General features: G+C 42.6%; 1 protein-coding gene across 5 annotated transcripts in view; it reads right to left on the bottom strand.

Annotated features, from left to right (window-relative positions):
- Positions 1-20,068, bottom strand: part of ERC1 (ELKS/RAB6-interacting/CAST family member 1) — a 232,486-nt gene that overhangs the window by 60,458 nt on the left and 151,960 nt on the right. For all 5 annotated transcript variants that reach the window (XM_083859867.1, XM_083859869.1, XM_083859868.1 and 2 more), the window contains exon 15: positions 17,036-17,196. In XM_083859867.1, the coding sequence (XP_083715993.1) occupies positions 17,036-17,196 (161 nt within the window). The remainder of the gene's footprint in view (positions 1-17,035; positions 17,197-20,068) is intronic.

The raw sequence follows: 20,068 nt of genomic DNA, 5'->3' as shown, positions 1-20,068 counted from the left end.
CTCCAAATATTTTAACGTGAAATCTGCAGACATTGAGAAATGTAATTTTAGTCCTACAAGTTTGTGGGGATGCTTTATGCTGCCTCAGTCTCCTGTTAAATGAATGTATAAGGTTTGGCCAAAGGACCTGTCTTTCATTTCATCTTCAAGACCTTATTTACATGAGATAGTTACACATTCAGGGACCATGGCAGGGCTTGGCAAAATCATCTCTGATAGAACAGAGATCAGCACTGGCAGATCCCTAAGAATTTTTTGGCTAATCATTCCCAGCAAAGTGCTTCACTGTGATACAGAGTGGTTTCAAGGGTGGAGTGAAAAAGCAAGGTTTGATTTTTAGGTTTTGCCTAGAATGTGTTATCTCCAATCCCACTCTAAAAAATCTGACAGCTAACATTCTATTATTCACTGCAAAATAAAGCAAGGAAGCAAAAGGAAATGCAAGGTGGTTTTTGTTTTCTCTCACACATCTTGCTGTGTGCAATCTACTGGTGCAATAGGAACAGGGGACAGATAAAGGTGACTAAATGGAATAAATACAGAAATGAGAAACATCTCCTCTGTCCTCTCCCCTTGAAGGCAGCATTCTATATTTAAAGGTGACCTTATCACAGGTGTGTCCATCGAGACATCCATTTGTGGTCCCTCGACCCCAGAGCCCATTTGTGCCCCATGCCAGGGGTGCCATGAAAAGCTGAGTGAGGTTCCAAACCCTCTGCCTGCTCCAGGGGATGGTTTTGGCTGCAGCAAACACCAAGGAACCCTTTCTCCCTGCCCTGCAGACAAGCACATCCTCTGAGAGCCTTACCCGGGGCGTGGATTAACACCTCTGCCTTTGATGTGGCTGCAGAGAGCTGTGTGTGCTCCTTCCTTGGGCTGTGTGTGCTGTGTGTGCTCCTTCCCTGGGCTGTGTGTGCTGCCCTTCCCTCGGCTGTATTTGCTCCCTTCCCTGGGCTGCAGGATCTGTGTGCGGCTGCAGGGAGCTGTGTGTGCTGCCAGACTCTTCCTGCCACCACAGGGACATGCTCCCAGCACAGGTCACTGAGAGGAGCAAAGCAGCAACAACCTGGCTGTAACAGACCCCTCCTGAACAGAAAAGCCACTCATTCATGGCTCTGGACTTGTACACCTCACTGCCAAAGGTTTGCAAGTAGTTCATTTAAAAATAGAGCAGGAGAGTCAGCTCCAGAGGCAGAAATAAAGTACACACACTAAATATAATCTATCCCAGCCTACAGAAAATGCTTCTGAGAGGAATGGCTGAAAAGACTGGCTGGGAAAAAGAATGTTTTACAACAAGGAGGCCATCACACCATCACAGCTTTACAACATCAAAGTCAATGGCTGTTTTTCATTACCATGACTGGTCAATATTATTTTGTTTAAATTAGCATTTCACTGGTTTTGATGTCTTGAATTAGCTGCCTAGCTGTAGACATTTTCTCTTCCTTTTCCTCTAGTTGAGGCTGCTGAAAAGAGTGAAAGAATGCTACCTACAGAAGAATTTTTAGTTTAGTTCTATTAAACCCTTTCAGAGCAAGAAGTGATGTCAGCATAAACCAAAACAGTTGGAAGAAATAAAATGGCAGCTGAAAAGAGATCCCAGGCTCTCCAAGACAGTAGAGGATGACTGTGTGACATCAGAGAGCACACTGCTTCCTAAAGAAATGTGATTTATAATTGATGAGCAATGCAACCGGTATCAGACAATGTGCCTCCCCAAGGGACACAGACAAAAATCTGTTTTTAGATTACCATACTCTCCTGAATCTTCCACATACTTGAATCACTCCAAGCCCCCAAATACTCTGCAATTATGAAAAAAACAAATTAAAATCCAACAATTTCAAAGGAGTGTGTATGACACACAGCCAGACATGCATGGGACTTCAAACCAGCCTATCTGAATGAGACAGGAACTCTCCCTAAATCTAAATGGCATTTTCTTACAGAATGTGAGCATTTTTTCAGGTTCAGAGTAAGTGAAGGAGGTACATCCATGGCACTCAGCAGTTCTGGGAGGGTGTGGGTAGAAGAGAAGGGGGTTTTCAGTGCAATTTGGTTACAAAGCTTGTTTGCACAGGCCTGTGCTGGCCTCATGGTGCCTGTTCATAACAGATCCCCAGAAGAGCTGTAAAGTCAGCCTATAGCCCAGGTGCTATAATTGCTGTCTGTCAAAACAGAGCTGTTTTCTCAGCAAACATTTCAGAATGCCCAAAGCTGGGGTGATTGGTTAGTGGGGTTCTGGGGAGGAGGATAAGGATGATGGCTCAGAGACACAGTAAAATTGATGACTTGGAGACAAAACTTGGATTTCATTAAAACACTCCAGAGTGTTTGATTTCTCAAGGAGAATTCCTGCCATTGATAAGGAGTTATCACCAATAATGTCTAATTCCCACTGCAAGGAACATGCACCAGCTCAAGAACCAAAGAGAGAAGTGTTATCAGCACAGAATCCAGCTCAGCTGCCCCTTGGGCAGGGCTGTTCCTGCAGAGATGCCACTGCCATGCCAGAGTTGAATCCCTTTGAGCACACCCAGCTTTGAGGGGCAGCTCCACCTCCAGAGTGTGCTGACTGCCCACCCACACTGCTCTGGTTGCTCCTGTGCTGCCCTGATTTTTCAGCCTTCTGATGTTTTTACCTTTCTGTACTGGAGTTTTCACCTTGTTACATACACAAAGAGTGATGTTTTGTACATAATACATTCCTTTCCAGGGAAAGACATGTCCTGTCCATTGATGTGTTCCAGATTTCCATAAATGACACTGCTCTGCTGAGTAAGACACCAGAATTCTACCAGAACCAGACTGGCTTGGTTAGAGTTCCAGAGTTTGAATGGAAAAAGATTTTCTGAGACAGGATTCAGAACTATTCTCCCCAGGTCTGAATTTGTAGTTAGGAAGGACATTTCCAGTTAGAGTCACATTATGCTGCAAGCTGTGGTAGCATCATACATAACATAGGGAACAGAACTTTTATTAATTTCCTTGAATAATCTGGATTCCTTTGTAGTGAAGTGGTAATAACCACCCCAAACAGAACTCTTAACTGGCATGCAAATGGAAATTCCTCCAGATGTTCAACAACTTCCAGTGAAAATGACACAGCTCAAAACATGATACACAGGAATCTGAACTACTGCAGGCAGCACCACTTAATTACTGAAATCAAAGAGATGGAAGATTGGGCTCCAGTCATTTCTGTAGCTCCTCTGTATGATATAAATTGTCATGTTCTCCTATTTCAGCAGATGAAAGGCTCTCTGTGATAACCTTTCACAGCCTAAAGATGCTTGCTCTGGATAGAACTTGCACTGTATTGACACAAACAGTAGCAAACAGGATACGGTGGGGAAAGTTCACCCTGCACAGGCTGAGATGCCTCACTGCTGCAGCCACCAGACAATAAAAGAGATTGCTGGAGATTTTTACAAGTTCTGACAGCCAATTCCACTACTGCTGGCTGGCTCATAGGATTTAAATATCTGCATCTCAAGTTTTATAACTTGCCTCCCTAAGGAATTACTAAGCTTCTTTCCAGAGCCTGTTCAGAAGGGAAACCATTCACTTTGGAAAAGACAGGTCTAATGCCCTTACTCTGGGAGCTCTGGTTTTGGCTTAGCCCCCTCTGCTCCCTGTCAGACACAACAAGAGTGAACCTGATTGCTGGGTGTCAACAATTCTAATCCATAAAGTTCAAACACCAGGATGCCAAGGACCAGGCTTCCCTCACAGGCATTCCCGTGTCAGGCTCTTATTTCCTGAAATTAATGGAAAAATCTGAGGTAAAGCAAGATAAAGTTACAATAAGGAGGAATAAAAACGTGATTGCAATTGGAGCAAAAGGTAATCAGATAGATATTTCCATCAGAGAGAAACCTGAAGCAAACTCAATTTTTAGGTTGCAAAGAATCCCTGTGATCAAGCTTCTGAAAAGCTGTTTGTAGGCACTTCTGAAAGAACTCCAAACCTGCTTCCTCCAATCAAGCCTTGCTGTTTCCAGCAGCAATCAGGGTAATTGAAGCGACCTCAGCTCCAGTAACCACTCAGATCTGATCCACTAGGACACTTGATAATACACAGAACCACTGCAGAAAGAGGCATTGGTAAGAGAAACAGGATTAAAGCCATATGACAGAAATAGCTGTAGGTTCTTAGTGATATATCACACCCACCTATGGGACAAACAGAATTCTGCTGCTTGACTTTTTAGGCAAAAGTCTGTGATTTTCTCAGCATCTTCCAAATTCATTTGGGCTCAGTGTTGTCTCCTTAATTTCAGTACTCTGTGTTCTACAGAACACATTTTGTCATGTCAGCCTTTGAGCCCTTTTCTCTTGCTTGCATTTCTCCAGTTCTGTTCAGATCTGTCACACAGCCTGTTGGCCCAGTCACTCACACTTTGCCAGCACTGAGAATTACAGTTTTAAGGATATTATACAGCACATCCCTATCTAAGCTCATTCCAGTATCCACTTATGGATGTGCTATCCAGGAATCTAAGGCACATCTGATGCTGCAGACTTTATCTCCACAGTGCAGGCTTCTCTGTGCCCATAAAGCCTCAGGACTTGGTGCCTAAAGAAGTATTCTCCCATGTTTTAAGCATGTTTGTCACTCAGCAGAAGGGTAGAGCCTCTCTGTGCAGCTCTGACCTCCTGTACCACCAGCCTTGTCTGCATCTGTGCAAGAGTTAAAACCCAACATGGAAAATAAATTCCCTCTTCCCACGAAGAAAACCTCCTTTGTCACTCAGCAAGTGGCACGGTAGTGCATTAGTAAGCATTGTTACACCCTCCTAATTCCCCTGTAATGAAAATCTTAGATATCATTTGATGCTCTATTGGGTGTCCATGACAAGGTGCTGGCAGCACAGGAATTGCAGGAGCCTCTGGGAGAGGAGCCCAGGGCTGGACTCAGCTGCTTCCTGATGGCTCCACTGCACACCCTGCTCAGCCCATCTCTGGGAAAATGTGTTTTACACAGGGCAAAACCTGCCACACAGGCAAAGGGAGGGGTATGAGGGAAAAGGAGAGGAACAGCACTGGGAAGAGCAAGATCAGAGAAGGAGGAGGGGAAGGAGGTGCTCCAGGTACAAAGTGCAGATCTGCTGAAGCCCATGGGGGAGCAGATCCTTTCCTGAAGGGCTGCAGCCCCATGGGGAGAGCCCACACTGGTGACAGAAAAGAGCTGTGTGGCTGGACAAGGCTCTCAAGGACAAGGGATGAAACACTGAGAGCCTACTCTGCTTGCCCTGCTAGGTTTGGGGGAAAAGTCAGGATTTGGTGAGACACTGGAACAGGTTTCTCAGAGAAGTTGGGGATGCCCAGGCTCTGGAACTGTTCAAGGCCAGGTGGATGTGGCTTGGAGCAACCTGGTCTGGTGGAAAGTGTTCCTGCTCAGGGCAGGGGGGTTAGAACAAGGTGACCTTAAAGGTCCCTTCCAAACCAAACTATCCACAAATCCTCAGAGAAACTGTGACCTGACCATTCCCACCCCACCCCTCCTGCATGAAGAGAGCAGAGTCTGCAGTGCTGGGCTGAAGGAGAGCACAGGAAATGTGCTGTTTTATTGTTTAACTTGTTTCCCACTACCCAGACCTTTAACTGGCAATACATACATTTTCTCCAAGGTGAGTTTGTTTTGCCCATGACAATAATCAGCCTCTCCCTGTCTTAGGGATGCCCATGAGCCTTCTCATCCTATTTTCTCTTCCTGTTGTGCTGAGGAGGGTGAGTGAGTGGCTGGGTGGGAGTTTTAGCTGAAGTTCACCCACCACAGATATATTTTTATGTTCCAAGACCAGCTCAGAAATACACTTGTAACATGAGAAGGAGAAGTCTCACTGAAGTGAGCCTGTACATTCCCATGCCAAGGTGGCTTTTAACGCTCTTGGTAAAGTTCTAGGTATGAACTGGGGCTCAGAAATAAACTTCCTTAACTCTTCAGGCTGCAAGAGTTCAGCTTTTATAAAAGGAGCCTGATTGCAGCCATGGGCATCATGGAATGTGGAGAAAAGGAGGAGCTGCCCCCATGCACCTGCACAGGAGAACTGTGCTGGATGAAGGAAGATGCAGCTGAACCAGTAGGGAAGATCAGAGGCACCTGCTGTTCAAAATGAAATTCCCAAAAAGCAGTGAACCACAGCAGGGAAGTGCACTCAGTTTACTCTTTACCTGTTCTATGTATTCAGGAAGGAAATGTTATTTCTGAAATGCTGCCTCACCCAGCATCTCTGCCATGAACTATAGTGAAAATTGTGATGTCAAAAAATTAACTTAAATTCTAGTATGATACAAGGATACAACAATCAACTATGTGGACTAGTCAGGTGCAGCAAGAAATTCTGAAATGCCTGAATTTCTGCCTCTGAACAGAAAGGCATATGGAGACATCAAATAAATTGTATGAAAATATTTAACTGCTAACAATTAAACACACAAACTAAGTTTTTACAAGGTTTTGACATGGCTCCCAACATCCCTCACATCCAATCCCACCCATTTTATACTCGTTGTCTTTTCTCAAGGCTGAAGTTACTATTTTTTTTCCATTTTGGGTTGGTTTGTACCTACAACATATATCCCTGCAATTGCCATGGGCGAGCCCATGAATGCAGACATTGTTACAGTCACATAGACACACTTCTGCAGAGACAGCTTGGGAGAAAAAAAAAAAAGCTGCATCAATTTAAGTTATATTTATAATGACAAAATTGCATTCAGTCTAAGGGTCAGGCTAACGATTGTGCTGAGTTAGCCCTTTCTGGTAGGATCAGGAGGGGGGTAGGGGGAAGAAACACCTTTTACCAAAATAGTTAAAATGCTATAAAAAAAAAGGCGGGCTGTGCAGGCCAGGCCTTATAAGGAAGTGTTTTTAAACATTTATTTCTCCAAACACAAGGTTTCAATCAACAGCCACCGGAGACTCCGGGGTCACGATCTTCCCCCTCGATGTTCTGCACAAAGGTCAGAGAGCTTTTCCCTCTATGAATGAAACTGCCTCCCCAACACTCCAGCTATGGAATAAACAGCCTCTAACCCAGCCTGCCAAGCTCAGCATTGTTGTCTACCAACAAGACAAACTCTCGCTGAGGTATTTCACGCTCCTGTTCTCTGCAGACTCTTTACAAATTAAAGGCCTGTAAAATCTTGAACCTTTATTAAGTCTGTCAGCAACAAGTAAGTTGAGAAGAACACCATATGTCAATGTAAGGAGCCTGGTGAGTGCCTACACTGTGTTCCTCAGAACCAAACCAGCCTGAAGGGGTTCTTACACCTTGACATGGCAGTGTACCCACCCTGTGTTAGCACAGGCATTTAATGAACACTCACACTTGGCATTACCCATCAAAAGTAAAACATTGTGAGGTTACAGGCAACCTGGAGTATGTTCTAATGAAAGACAGAGGTTTAAAGCAAAACTAGGAAAAACAAATGCTCTGCAGCACTTAAAGCAATGAAGGGAAGACACAAAGCAATGTAGGATGTGTCTCAAATCCTGATTGGAATATTGCAAGGATCAATTGTTACGGTCAGAAATGTTAATAAGCAGCACCAAAGGGCAGAACTGAAATGGAAGGGGTGTGTTCTGCACAACCTCAGAGGGTGTTTTAGAAGAAGTTATTGTGCACTGGATGAACACCCTTGTGGATGCCACCAGCACTGTCCCTGACCCCCAGGGCTCCTGGTGCCAACGTCACCGTGAGTTTCCCTCACACGGTGGGAAGTCACAGCACTGAGACTCCTCCAGGAACGTACTCCTGTTAATTTGGCTTTACATGGATCCTATTAAAACGTGAAAATCTTGGCAAGGACCGGGGTGAGACTTGCCCACTGTCTGGGTCCCTTTCCCACCCAGCCAACAGGGCAGACTTTTTAGTTCATTATCACCTCATCAGTGCTCCTGTCAGCTGCCAGCAGCGAGAACTGGACTGAGCCACTCACTAATTCCTGGCCCTCCTGCCTCCACTGGAGCAGCAGTAAATCCAGAACAGATGGATGCTCTTTAACCCTCTCAATCCAGACACTCACTTTAATCAGCCTAATCAACCCACCCAGCTCAGGAGGAGGAGTGAGTGACAGATGCAGGGTGAGGGTGGGATGGAGCTGCTGCAGCTCAACCCTCAGCAGGAAACACCAGCCTGTATCTTGGAGACTCTGCTGATAAGGGAGAGCTGGCCAAGGGCAGGGGGCTCTCAGCTCAGGACAAGAGGCAAGGCTGGAAAGGGATGGGTTATAAAGCAGGATAAGTCTATCACACACACAGATCCTAGCACATTACCCAAGCTGTGAATGGAGACCAAAGGACAAGGGGTGGCTTTTGGTTTTGCAACTGGAACTGCAGCTCAGGCCACTCTTGCAGCTTTGCTGTCAGTCATCTCCTTCCCACGACATGAGACAGAAGTTTCAAACCTTGCCTTGTGCTGCCTGAGACTTATGGATTGCCATTTCAGTGCACTCAGCCAGCAGAAAAGTAACTTCAGAAAAATGTGGGTGTTTTATTGCTGTGTTGGTGTCCTAAATCAGGGCAGGGGAGTTGTGTGAGCTGCAGACACAGCACAAAGGAGGAGCTGGGAGAGAGAGGGGAGCAGGAGCAGATGGGTCTGCAGCTCAGCCTGCCCTGCAGTCAGACCACAGCTCCTCGTGTTCCCAAAATTGTGTTTTCAGCCTTGGCCTGCAGAGCACAGCTCCATTCACACAACCAGAAACTGCCTGGGAAGGTTAAAATGCTTCTTAAATGGGATTTTACTGTATCCTAACATCAAGAAGAACTCTTCTGTTTATTGTCATACTCATATATTTCAATGGGACCTAAACAACTGTGGAGAACATGGCTAAGTATAATATTCAGAAAGAATTTTTTTTTTTTTGATTCTCTGTATGATTTTGTATTCCATGGCCTGCTACAGAAGACACAAATAAAAAAAACAGCATTACAGTGCCCTGGCATCTCAAATGGTTTTATACATTTGGAGTCTTCAAGAAAACCTTCACCAAGTTACAAAAAAAAAAAAAAGGCAAAAAAGGAATTGTATATTAATTTTAGAGCTTGGAAACCTAAAAAGGGTCTTGGCTAAGGTAAAATCACACACCTAGAAGAAGTTATGAATCCTCTTTAGAACAACCACTTTCAGTCTTGCCATTCTGTAGCACCTTATGCAGAAAAAAGCGAAGACCCACAGGAACCAATTCAAGCACAGTAACAAAATGATAAATATCTGTAAACCCAAAGTCTAGACCTGGAGAAAACCCCAAAGTGGTGGCTCAGAATCCAGATCAGCACCTGGCACAAATTATTAGGAGCACAAATGCAGCTTAATTGTCCTCCCAATCAGGCTATTTAACCCCAGAGGTGCTGTGATTGCAGCTTCTCTCTCTTGTACCTTCCCTCCATGTACATGAAATATGAAATACAAGAAGAGAAATGGAAGAATCAATCAACCTCTTGCCCTGTATCATGTAAACAAAGACTCCTGTTTATCCCAGGGCCTGAAACCAGCTTCCTGAAACAGGCATAGTATGAAAAATAAAGCTTTAAATATATATATGTATTTACCACTTTTAAACCCTTTAAAAACCATCCTGCTCTTGCATTTTTCACAAGAAAAGTGTGTCTTTCTCTTAGCACTTTTTTTCAATTATAAGCCATACACACAATATTTTAAGCCAAATCTCTGCAAGATTTTGCATTTACAGCTGACAACTTTAGAAGTGATGAATCCCCAGCTGGGAACTGCTGCATCTTGTCAAGTACCACAATGAGAACTGAGGGCCACGACATAAACTGAAATTACAGAAAAAAACCCAAAATCTACTCCTGCAATGTGGAGATAAGTTATTGTAAGCCATTCTCTCATTCATTAAAGGTGTGGTTTGCATTTCCAAGGCCCAGCAGAGTGTCACCAGCCTGAGCTCCAGGGCTGGAAGTCAGGTAATGAAAAACTTCCACCAGCCTATCCCAACTCTTACCTCAAACCCAATCACACAGTTCAGACATCAACTAGAACCATGGGCAGTGCATGAATCCCAAAGAGGAATGAGAGCTTTGTCTTTAAAAATATTAATTGTAGGAATACACAAAGTGTTTTTTCTCTAAGACTTCCTCAGACCTGCAGATGACGCTTCTTATTTTGTCTAAAATCAAAATCAAATCAAAAGTGTTGTCTGGGAAGGGAAGAAAACAAAAAAGACACCGTGGATATTCCCATACAGCAGAAAGACAAAAGACTGTGTGTACTGCCAGCAGCTTGACTCAGTTCTCCAACTTTTCTTACTCAACTCCCACTTGTCCTCCAGGATTGCAGGGAAGCAATTACTTGCTTCAGAGGTTATTTCTGCAATTAAAGCAAATTGACCTCACTTTGAAAAAAAAAAAAGAAAAAAAAAAAAAAAAAAAAAAGGAATTTCTGTTCCCCTGCAGAAAACAGACTGGAGTTAGACCCTGCCTTACCTCCACCCTGCAAAGCTGCAGTGTTATTTTAAAGCCAATAAAAGAGTGGCTTGCCCATGCACAGTGACTGTGTGAGCACATCCACCCTGTGAGAGTCCCCTCCCTGTGTTTTACCTCTGGTGACGGTGTCCAGATGGGATTTACAATTGCTCAAAGCTACTATTGTTCACACTACATTAAATCTCCAATATATGCAATGAGATACCATAATATTTTCACTTGGAACTTCTATTAACCCGCAACTTGACTGGATTTAATGAAATATGTAGTGCTCACAGGGTTGATTTATGTGCATGGCTATTTACAGTTCACATTTATAAAGGAGGGAAAAGCACCCTGAGGAACTCATGGTTCTTTTGACTTGAACAGAAAGTAAAAAGTGCCTGATTTGGTTTAGCTCAGTCACACCCCTGGAAGGGCCAGGATCTTCCAGCTGGATTAGGGATGGCGACAGGAATCACTGATGCAGCTCAAACAGCCAACAGAGGAAATCTACTTTTGCTATCAACCCCGGGCCAAAACACTCCTGCAGATTTTAAAACAAAAATCACAGTCATATTTATGCTTCTCGTGTATGGAGTCATACACAAACTATGTCTTTGCAGGCAGAAAACTTGGAAATGGACTTTGGTCAAGTTTTGTTCTAGAACTGACATGGAGGATTCACAATTCCAAGGGAAAATTACACAGATTCCCTTGAACAGATAAACTTTTACTTCTGACAGAACTTCTGAGTGTATTAAAACATACAAAATAAAGGCATACAGAATTATTCAGCAGAAGGCAGTACATTGGTGCCCTTAGAACTATCTTACAAGCAATCTGTTCTACACATTAATCAACATAAAATCATCACTCTCCTTATTCCTCTACCAATTTAACACTCAGTTATCTAAAAAACCCCACAACACTTCTTTTTCTTGTAGATAACATGATCTGCATACAGGTTATGATAAAACCAAACTTTCACCAAAGCAATTCCCTCTGGGCAGTAAAGAACATGAAATTTTCTTGTGCTGCACCTGTTCCCTAAGGTAGTTTGCAATAATTATTAGCAAAAGTGAGGAAAGACAAGAAGGGCTTTCATTCTCTAGGGTCAGGATTTTGTAAGCCTAAAAAAATCATACATTTCAATAGTCTGTATATATATCTATATCTCTCTATATATATATATATATATATATGCCAAGATCCTTATTGATGAGATCTTTCAGAGCAAGTTCTGTAAGAATGTTGCAATCTCTTAACAGAAAACTAAAGCATGACAAAACCTCTACATTTTGAACACTGAGGCTAAATATGCTAAATTTTTCACATTCTCATTTGAAAGAGGTGGAATTTTCTTTCACCATCTAAAAAAATTGAAGGGATCACTTGCACTAAACCCAGTCCCTGAAAAAACATATTGAGGAAAATAATCTCCCATGGAAATGCACAGGAACAAGAGCATAGTGTAGCTAAATTCTCCACAAGTTCATGACTGCACCTCTTTTCCTCAGCTCCTCCCTACAACATCAATAGTCTCAGAAACTACTGAGTGGAGCAAAATGCTTTAACACCACCTGGTGTAGTTTTCAGCAGTTGGTTTTGCTTCCAGGCCTGTCATGGCTCATTAAGATAGCACAGGACTTTCTGTCTGCAGGATTGTTCTGGGGGACCAGAGAATTCAAGATAAAATGAGATACAGAGGGTTTATCACAAGGCAGAGCAGGACACTGACACACTGTGCCAAGGTTTTAGTACCTGAAAAGCTGCAGAGGGAAAAGGTTTTCAAGGCAGGTGAAGAGTAACAACAAAGAAAAGGTAAATATAATTTCCCAATACTTAAAGAAACAGAGTTTCTTTAACTCTGTTAAAGACCTCAACAATCTAATTCTGTGTGCACTCACGGGGAGAATTTTGTCTGTACAGGGTTCATGTCTCTGCTTTGCAGTTTTATCACTGTGACACTTCCAGATTCAAGATTCACTGAGGTGAAACATTTGATCGATCAGTTTAGTCCTGCTGCCCAAAAATGAGTTAAATGAGTTAAATTCTTCTGCTTGTTTCCATGGTTTGGGCCAGCTGAGCTGCACTGCAAACAGCATGATTAGTAACTAGAAATAGATTATTTTTCATATTTCAGACTATTTCAACTGAAGTAGGTACAATTCAATGGGGTAACAATATAGAATTATATTAAACATATACGATTAAATATTTTATGCTTGAAAAGGACAAAACAAAGTTGAAAAGGATGAAATAATGGTAACAGGACACTAGCAGGTTAACTTTAGACATTTTAGAAAGAAAATTCCAAAGGTAACAGAAGGAAAAAAGCATGCACTTGCTGAGCCTGGCCCCAGGCAGGGAATCCCACAGACACAGAGTGCCCCCTGTGGGACTGCAGAGCACTAAGGGAGCCACAGCGGGGGTCTGGGTACCACTGCTGCCACCCCACCAAGGGACACAGTGTGTCACCACAGCACAGTGACACACACACACAAAGGGACCCCAGCCCTGAGCCCAGTCCCACAGCATGGAGAGCCTGTGCTGGGCTATTTACCTTGCCCCTTTGTGGCACTGACAACAAACACAAAGAGACTTCAAACTACACAAACATCTCTTCATCTGCATATCCATGTGCATAAACCATAAAGACCTTAGAGACCAAAATGTTCCTTAATTTCCAAGAATACAGGTGTGGATGAGCCCACAAGTTATTGCTGGATGGACATTGATACTTTTCCTTTTTTTAGTTCTGCTCACCACGGGTGTGCACGACCTGGAGTATTTATGTTTGGTTAAAGGGTTTGCAGGGCTTGAAATTACTTCACACCTCATGTTGGATCAACTGATTTGACTTTTCTGGCAAATAAACTGTGTCAATTAATCAGTTTCTCTTGGATCACTTTCAGCTTCATAGCCATACCTGCAGACAATGCTGCTTTATTGCTGGGAAGATGAACTTTTCAGAAGATGAACAACCTCAGCTTCCACTGACCTTATTTTCATTTGTGAGTGTTCATGTGCATCATGCCTTTGTGTTTTTCTTATCTGAGAGCCAGAAAATGAAGATGAGGACTTCTCCATCTACCCAATATTTTTAAGCCATATCAAGCATGAAAAGTGCAGCAGAGTAATGGATGAATGGTGGTCCTGCTCAGCCCTGTCTGGGTTTTTATTTTTGTTTTTATTTTTATTTTTATCAGCAGCCCCCTCCTGCAGCTCTCAGCAGGCTCTGAGATGAAGAAAGGAAGGCACACGAAGCTGCACAGCCCTGGATCATTTCTGATCCCTCTGTATCAAAGGAACACCATGTGGGATGAACTCATGTCATTAGAAACTGCTGTGATAAATGCTCAGAAGATCACTCATGTACAGTCAGACAAGAAATCAAAAAATGCCTTCTGACAGCTTGATTTTGAAACATAAATTATTGTCTGCGATAACAATTAATTCATCTGCGATACCCCTGATTACTTTTCAAGGCACAAGAGGACAGTAAATGATTCTCAGACAAGCACTAATCCTCCTGTTGTGAGCCAGCAGGATGAAAGATTCAGCTCTGACGTGCCAACTGCATTCTGGAAGTCTGCATACTCTGAATTATAGGGCCAGCAGCAACTGCAATTAGCAGAGAAGGCATCACTCAGGAAAAGCCTCTTGGAGAGTTTTCCAGGGCTGAAAGAACAGCCTGAGAAATGCCCCAACTGGGACTTTTCAATCCTCAGTGACTGGGAAGACCCTTCTGAGCCCAGCAAAAGGGCTGTCAGTAAAAAAGCCCTGCAGACACAGAGTCTGTTCCCCTCTCTGGAAGTGCAGGGCTCCAGATTTGGCAATGGCACGAGAGCCTCAGATTAGACTGTTTGTGCTTGGTTATTTTCACACACTGCCAAAATCTGCTGACAACACCAGGGGAAAGAAAAAGAAAAAAAAAAAAAAAAAAGGAAAGTAAAACTGGTGATTTTCAACAGTTTATAACTCAGCTCAGCCTAAGCAGGTTTTTATGGGACAAAGAACAGAGATTTCTCTGTAGACAGCACTTTATTCCTGCCTAATTTAAACGATTTGCTGTGAATGATGGAAACATTAGAACTCCTTAAAGAAAACATAACAAAACAAAAATCCTAGCAGCTCACTAGTGTTTCTCTACAGTAGATCAGGTTTGGTGATATAAATGGAGACCATTATCTGCCTCTCTCATAATTATTCCCAATGAAGTTTTTTTAAAAGAAAATGAAAATATTAAGCTTTAGGAAGAGGGCTTCAAAATCCAGAGTATTTCTTCAAGGAGTGAAATTTCTTGCTTGGAATAATTCACACTTGAGCTATTCTAGTGCCACACCATTCCCTAAGGAGTGTGAAATGATCTTCTCAGGGTTACAGAGTCAGCAGTAAACACAAGTTCTACTCTAAGAAACAGTATTTTAAACATGTATTTTCACCAGCATTATATCTAACAACTTCCTATGAAAACCCAGAGGGAACTTTCTGGAGTCCCTTTGTTGCTCTAACACTTTCTTTCCCTCCATATCTAGAATCTCCTAGAGCAGCATTTCCTCAGCTGTTTTTCCTGCCTGCTCCCCAGCCCCATTGCTGACTGCAGGGCCCAGCTTGGTAAATCTAAACCTCTATCAAATTTCAAATTTAATCAGTGCTGATTTGGAGCACCTCAAACTTTTCCCACTGAAATATGTTCTAGTACTCAGGAAACAATATTTATTCACTGTCCCTTTGAACACTGTCTGTGCAACAGCTTTTTTCTCCCTAAGAACTCCAAAAGCACCCAACACTGACAACTCATTCAATTACTGCTATTTTTCAGTTGAAATAGTAGTAAATACATTAAAAACACGAGAAACTCTTTGCAAAACTAGAAAACAAATGAGTGCTTTTCATAAAAGACACAGGCTGGGAAAGCAGGGCAATAAAGAATATACTGGAGTTTATATATAAAGTAAGATATTTAATTGACTGGGAGTCCTCAGCAGAGACTTGTTTGCAGCAGAGCCTCACGGTGAGGGTGAGTTTTTGAAGTTTGGATGCCTTTGGCAGCCTCAGAGAAGTTTAAGACAGAGCAGCTATGACTCAAACACTCAGCTAGTTAACTGTACAAACGTAATGCTTTTTCCATCTCCCCCTCCATGTGCTGACAGCATTACCATTCTCTCCAGTGTTCTTCTTCCCTCTGAGCTACAATGGATCTACCAGCTCCTGCAGTCCCTGATAGCACATTTCAGTACCAAAGCCTTCCAACAATAACTTACACAGCTAAGAGAGGTCATCATTTACAAGTGAGCAGCTCTATGAAAGGATCCCCACAATCCCAAACCCACTGCAGGATACAGAGTGGGCTGCGTGTGGATTTTAATGAGAAGGTTTGGCAGAGCGCTTTGGCAGGGGAAAGTCCTGTCAAGTGATTGGATATGGGATACATCTCCAGTTGCTTTGGATTCCCACATCACCTAAGGAGCTGTTCCTCCCATCCCCCCACGCAGCAACTCTCAGAGCAGTCAAATTTATAGCTCAATAAATTTTTTTATTAAAAATAAAAAGTGTGGCTTTTAAGTACTGCAGCCTTCCAACATCCTCATGCCAGGTCTAGCTCAAACTGCTGTAGCTGAATATGAAGCTGGGGAGGCTTGGCCCACTTTATACAGCACTTCTAAGTTAAAGTTTTCAAGATCTAAGCCACCTCTTTCCATTTTGTAACAGCTGTTTTTCTATCCTTTCATTAAAAAAAAAAATGGAAAGGAAAGAGACCAGTGTAGAATAGTTAAATAAATAAATAATGGCTCACAAAACCACAGTGGAGGAACCACTGCTAGTCCTGCCAATAAAAATGTTCCTTCTCTTCAGGGCTGGCTAAACAACTGAAAGTGTTTCTAATGAACTGCTGGCAGCACTATCCATCACTGCACTAAATGGATTCGTGTCTCCCTAAACTAGGGAGAACTATTTATCTGTAATGCACAGTCAGAAATTAGGAAGTATTTAAGCCTGAGAAGTCTAATCCCTCTCTTCTCCCCACCTCCTCAATGTCTGGTTTTATCCAGGCTTCCTTTTGTGTAAGGATGATCAGAAAAGTTTCACTGATAGACAACTTCAAACTGCTCCAGTGCTAATGAATCATCTGCAGGAGTTTGAAAAATATTTGTGCAGAGCAGACATCTGCAGTCTGATTTTAACATTACCAACACCTGACATTCTGTTTATTTTTTCCCTCTTTTTGTTGTCACTTGCTACAATTGCACCTTACCTTGAGGTTGTTACAGGTTGCTCAAAGCAAGATGGAACATTCATTAGACAGAGAATAACTGAGTCCCAAGAGCTGCTCAAGAGCCTTGAAGATGCTATTGTGCAAATAACAGAAATCTACTGCAAACAATCAAAAGGAAGAAATGTTTTTGAGCTCCAGTGGAAGTGTTAAAATGATGTCAGTAACCCTGGTCAGAAGTCACTTCTGAGGGCTCCACTGATTTCAAACAGCTGCTCTCTGCAGAGACACATCCATGCAGGGGCTGTCCTTAGAACAAGGGGCAGAAAGGAATGCGGAGACGTCAATAAAACACACCTACAGGTAATAAAAGACACTCACTTCATTTCCAGGACCTCCTCCAAGTGTTTCCTTCTTTCAGCTCGCAGGTTGGTCAAATGGGTTTCCTTCTCAGCCAGAGACTGCTGTGTAGAGGACAATTTTGCTTTCATTGACTCCAGCTCCTGTTTGACCTTCTCCATAGCCATCATCAGCTCTTCTACCTGTAACAGTTTTGGAGAATGCAGGAGGAGAGAAAAATTATGGAGTGTGACCAGGTGGAATTAGTAAATGTCCCAATAAACTGGAGCACAAAGGTCACAGGGCATGGATGGTCCAGCACTGCTGGGACAGGTTCTCTATCCTTGGCCAAAGCAGCATTTACACCCTGGGATCAGCTCAGTTTGGTCACTGCAGCACAACCATCACAATACAAACCTTCAACTCCTCTGTGTTTGTGTTTTACAGACTGTACCACAGGGAAAAGAGGATGGCCCAGAGCATGTGAACACTGGCCCACAAAAATGCAAGCCATTAAATAAAACACATTGATAATACACCAAAAGGATAAAAACCTTTCACTGTAAGTGATGCCCAAAGAGAAATTGCAGGTGCACTTTAGGAACAAAAGGAACATTTGTGAAGCAGGGAGAGGAATGGGCTCCCATGAAGGTGAGGTTGTTTCCCCCAAAATACCACCTGAACAAGGCTTGTAGGCACCTGTTGGGATTTAGCAACAAAAGACATTCAAAGAGTTGCTGATGGCAGAGAAGCACAGCACAGCAATGCTCTTACCCACAGCAAACTGGAAAGGTTCACAGTCAACATGATTATAAATCCTGCCATATATTTTACACAAATGAAGAGTCATTTTATTTTGCAGGTCTGTCTCAGGTAAGATTTATCACTAATTAACATGCAAAATCACAATACATGCTTAAGTCTAGATACATAGAGCATTCAAAAACCTCTGGATGTGCTTTGATAATTTTATAATAAAGATCAATGGCACACATTACTTTCACTGACTTCTTGCATTTAGGTTTTCTCTTTCCATCACAGCCAAGTGTCCATAAACAATTTTATATTGTGCTTTCAACAGGAGAAGCTCAGATGTTACTGCTGCACCAAATCAAATATTTCTATAAATTTGGTATGCAAATACAGCACTACATTGCCTTTACATCCCTCCATAACAGTCAACCTGTGATCCATCCTGCAAGGGAATGACTGAATTCACAACAAGCTCAATTTCTGCTACATGTTTTCACAAGGAAAGTTGAGTATGTCCTTTGCTCTACAGGTGCTGTAGGAGGGAAGTATGAAACATGCTTTAATAAATCCTGTTCTCCTAAGGCCAGAGCTGACAACTCAGGACAGACATGGATAATAAACCTGGTTTTTATCCTCACTGGTGACAGAGCAAGAGACATTGCAATTGAGAATTAGATGTATAAAAACCTGGCATAGACACGGTGCAGTGTTTACTGCAGAAAGCCTTTCTGATTCCATTTAAATGATGGCATTCTTATGCTTAGCAAACTAAATAAAAAGATTAAAATGTGCAATTACCATAAACTGTTCAAAATGTACAGCTAAGAATTCATCTAGCAATCAACAGACCAAAGGAGAACCCCAGTGACAAGGAGTCCAAACTGGCAAGCAAAACAAGATCAGAAAATCTGCCAATCTTTAAAACTAACAGAAAACTCCATAAAATGAAATAGAGAGAATAAATCAGGAAAGAATGCAAAGAAGAACTGCAGAAATAATCAATAGCAAAAATACTACTGGGATGGAAACTGATTCTTAGAATAATGATGGGGTAATGATGCACTGGTGCATCAGCTGCTGGGATATCACTTTCTGCTTCCTGTGGGTGATCAGAAATACCTGCACAGACATTTTCCTTCACACTGGAGAGAGGCACAGGAACTCCACACCCCTGGGCTTGAGCAGAAATCCACCTCAAACCAACAATCCCCAGCCAACTGCAACAGCCAAAGGGGCCCGTGCCAATCTGTCAGTGCCAAGAGAAAACAATCTCTGAAGGTACATCGTCCCCATAATCAGCTCTGAAACATTTCTGCTCTGTGATGGTAACACTGATGGACTCTGTGCCTGCTGTAGATGTGCAGTGTGACAGGGCTGAGATGTTTGGAAGGCAGGAGGAAACTGGAAATGGAACCTGAGCTGACTGCAGGAGCATCTCCTGGTGGTGCTTACTGCAGGTACTGAATGTCTTTCTCATCACTGTTTGACAACTCTTTTAACTCTAAGGTTAGAGCTTGTGTTTTTGCAGGCCAACACAAAATTGATCTAATCACGTATTAGGAATGGCTGGAATGGGAGAAGCTTTTAAACTGTGCCAACAACTTGGTTTCCAGAAGTGTCATTACCTTCCAAGCTCTCCAGCAAGGGCCATTTACTAAATGTAAAATTCACAATTTACTAAAGACAAAGGTCACCAAAATAGTGATGATTGTAGTCACAGTAAAGACTTCTCTCTGCAGATTCATCAGGTTGTAGACAGTCCATGGGTCAATCTCAATTAAACTTCTACCAAACAAAACATTTTATTTGGCAGCTTCTGGACCTCAGTGCAGACCTGTCCCAGTAAACAGTGCTGTGAGAAATGGTGGGGGAATATTCACCTGAAGGAAACTACTTGCAATGCACTATACAAAAACCTCCTCATCTACCCTTGAATTTTGTCCCCTGAGAGCAGCTAATTATTTAATAAAGAAAAAAATATTTGCCCAAACCAGAGCTCTTGGCACACTGAGCCATTTTTTCACAGATGCTGTTGACATTTTCAATTTAGCTGCGGGTAAGTTTGTGCCCTGTCAGATGCTGCTAGAAAGTCTCCACCCGTTTCAGAAGATGCAAACAGTGAACTCTTGCTCTGCTCTCTTTGCTCAAATGCCAGAATATAAAGCAAGGTGGATCTCTGACTGTCTGGGACACAGCCATGATTCAGTTCTCTGCACACAGGCCAGAAAGGTCTTCAAGTATTCTGAGCACAGAACTTAAATGGAAACTTATTTGTTTACTGTTTTTAGGCCTTAAGTGACCTGACCTGGTGACAGCTTATCT

The sequence above is a fragment of the Zosterops lateralis genome (assembly GCF_965231275.1).
Source record: "Zosterops lateralis genome assembly, chromosome: 4".
Classification (NCBI taxonomy): Eukaryota; Metazoa; Chordata; class Aves; order Passeriformes; family Zosteropidae; genus Zosterops; species Zosterops lateralis.
This window is presented reverse-complemented; position numbering and strand designations above follow the sequence as displayed.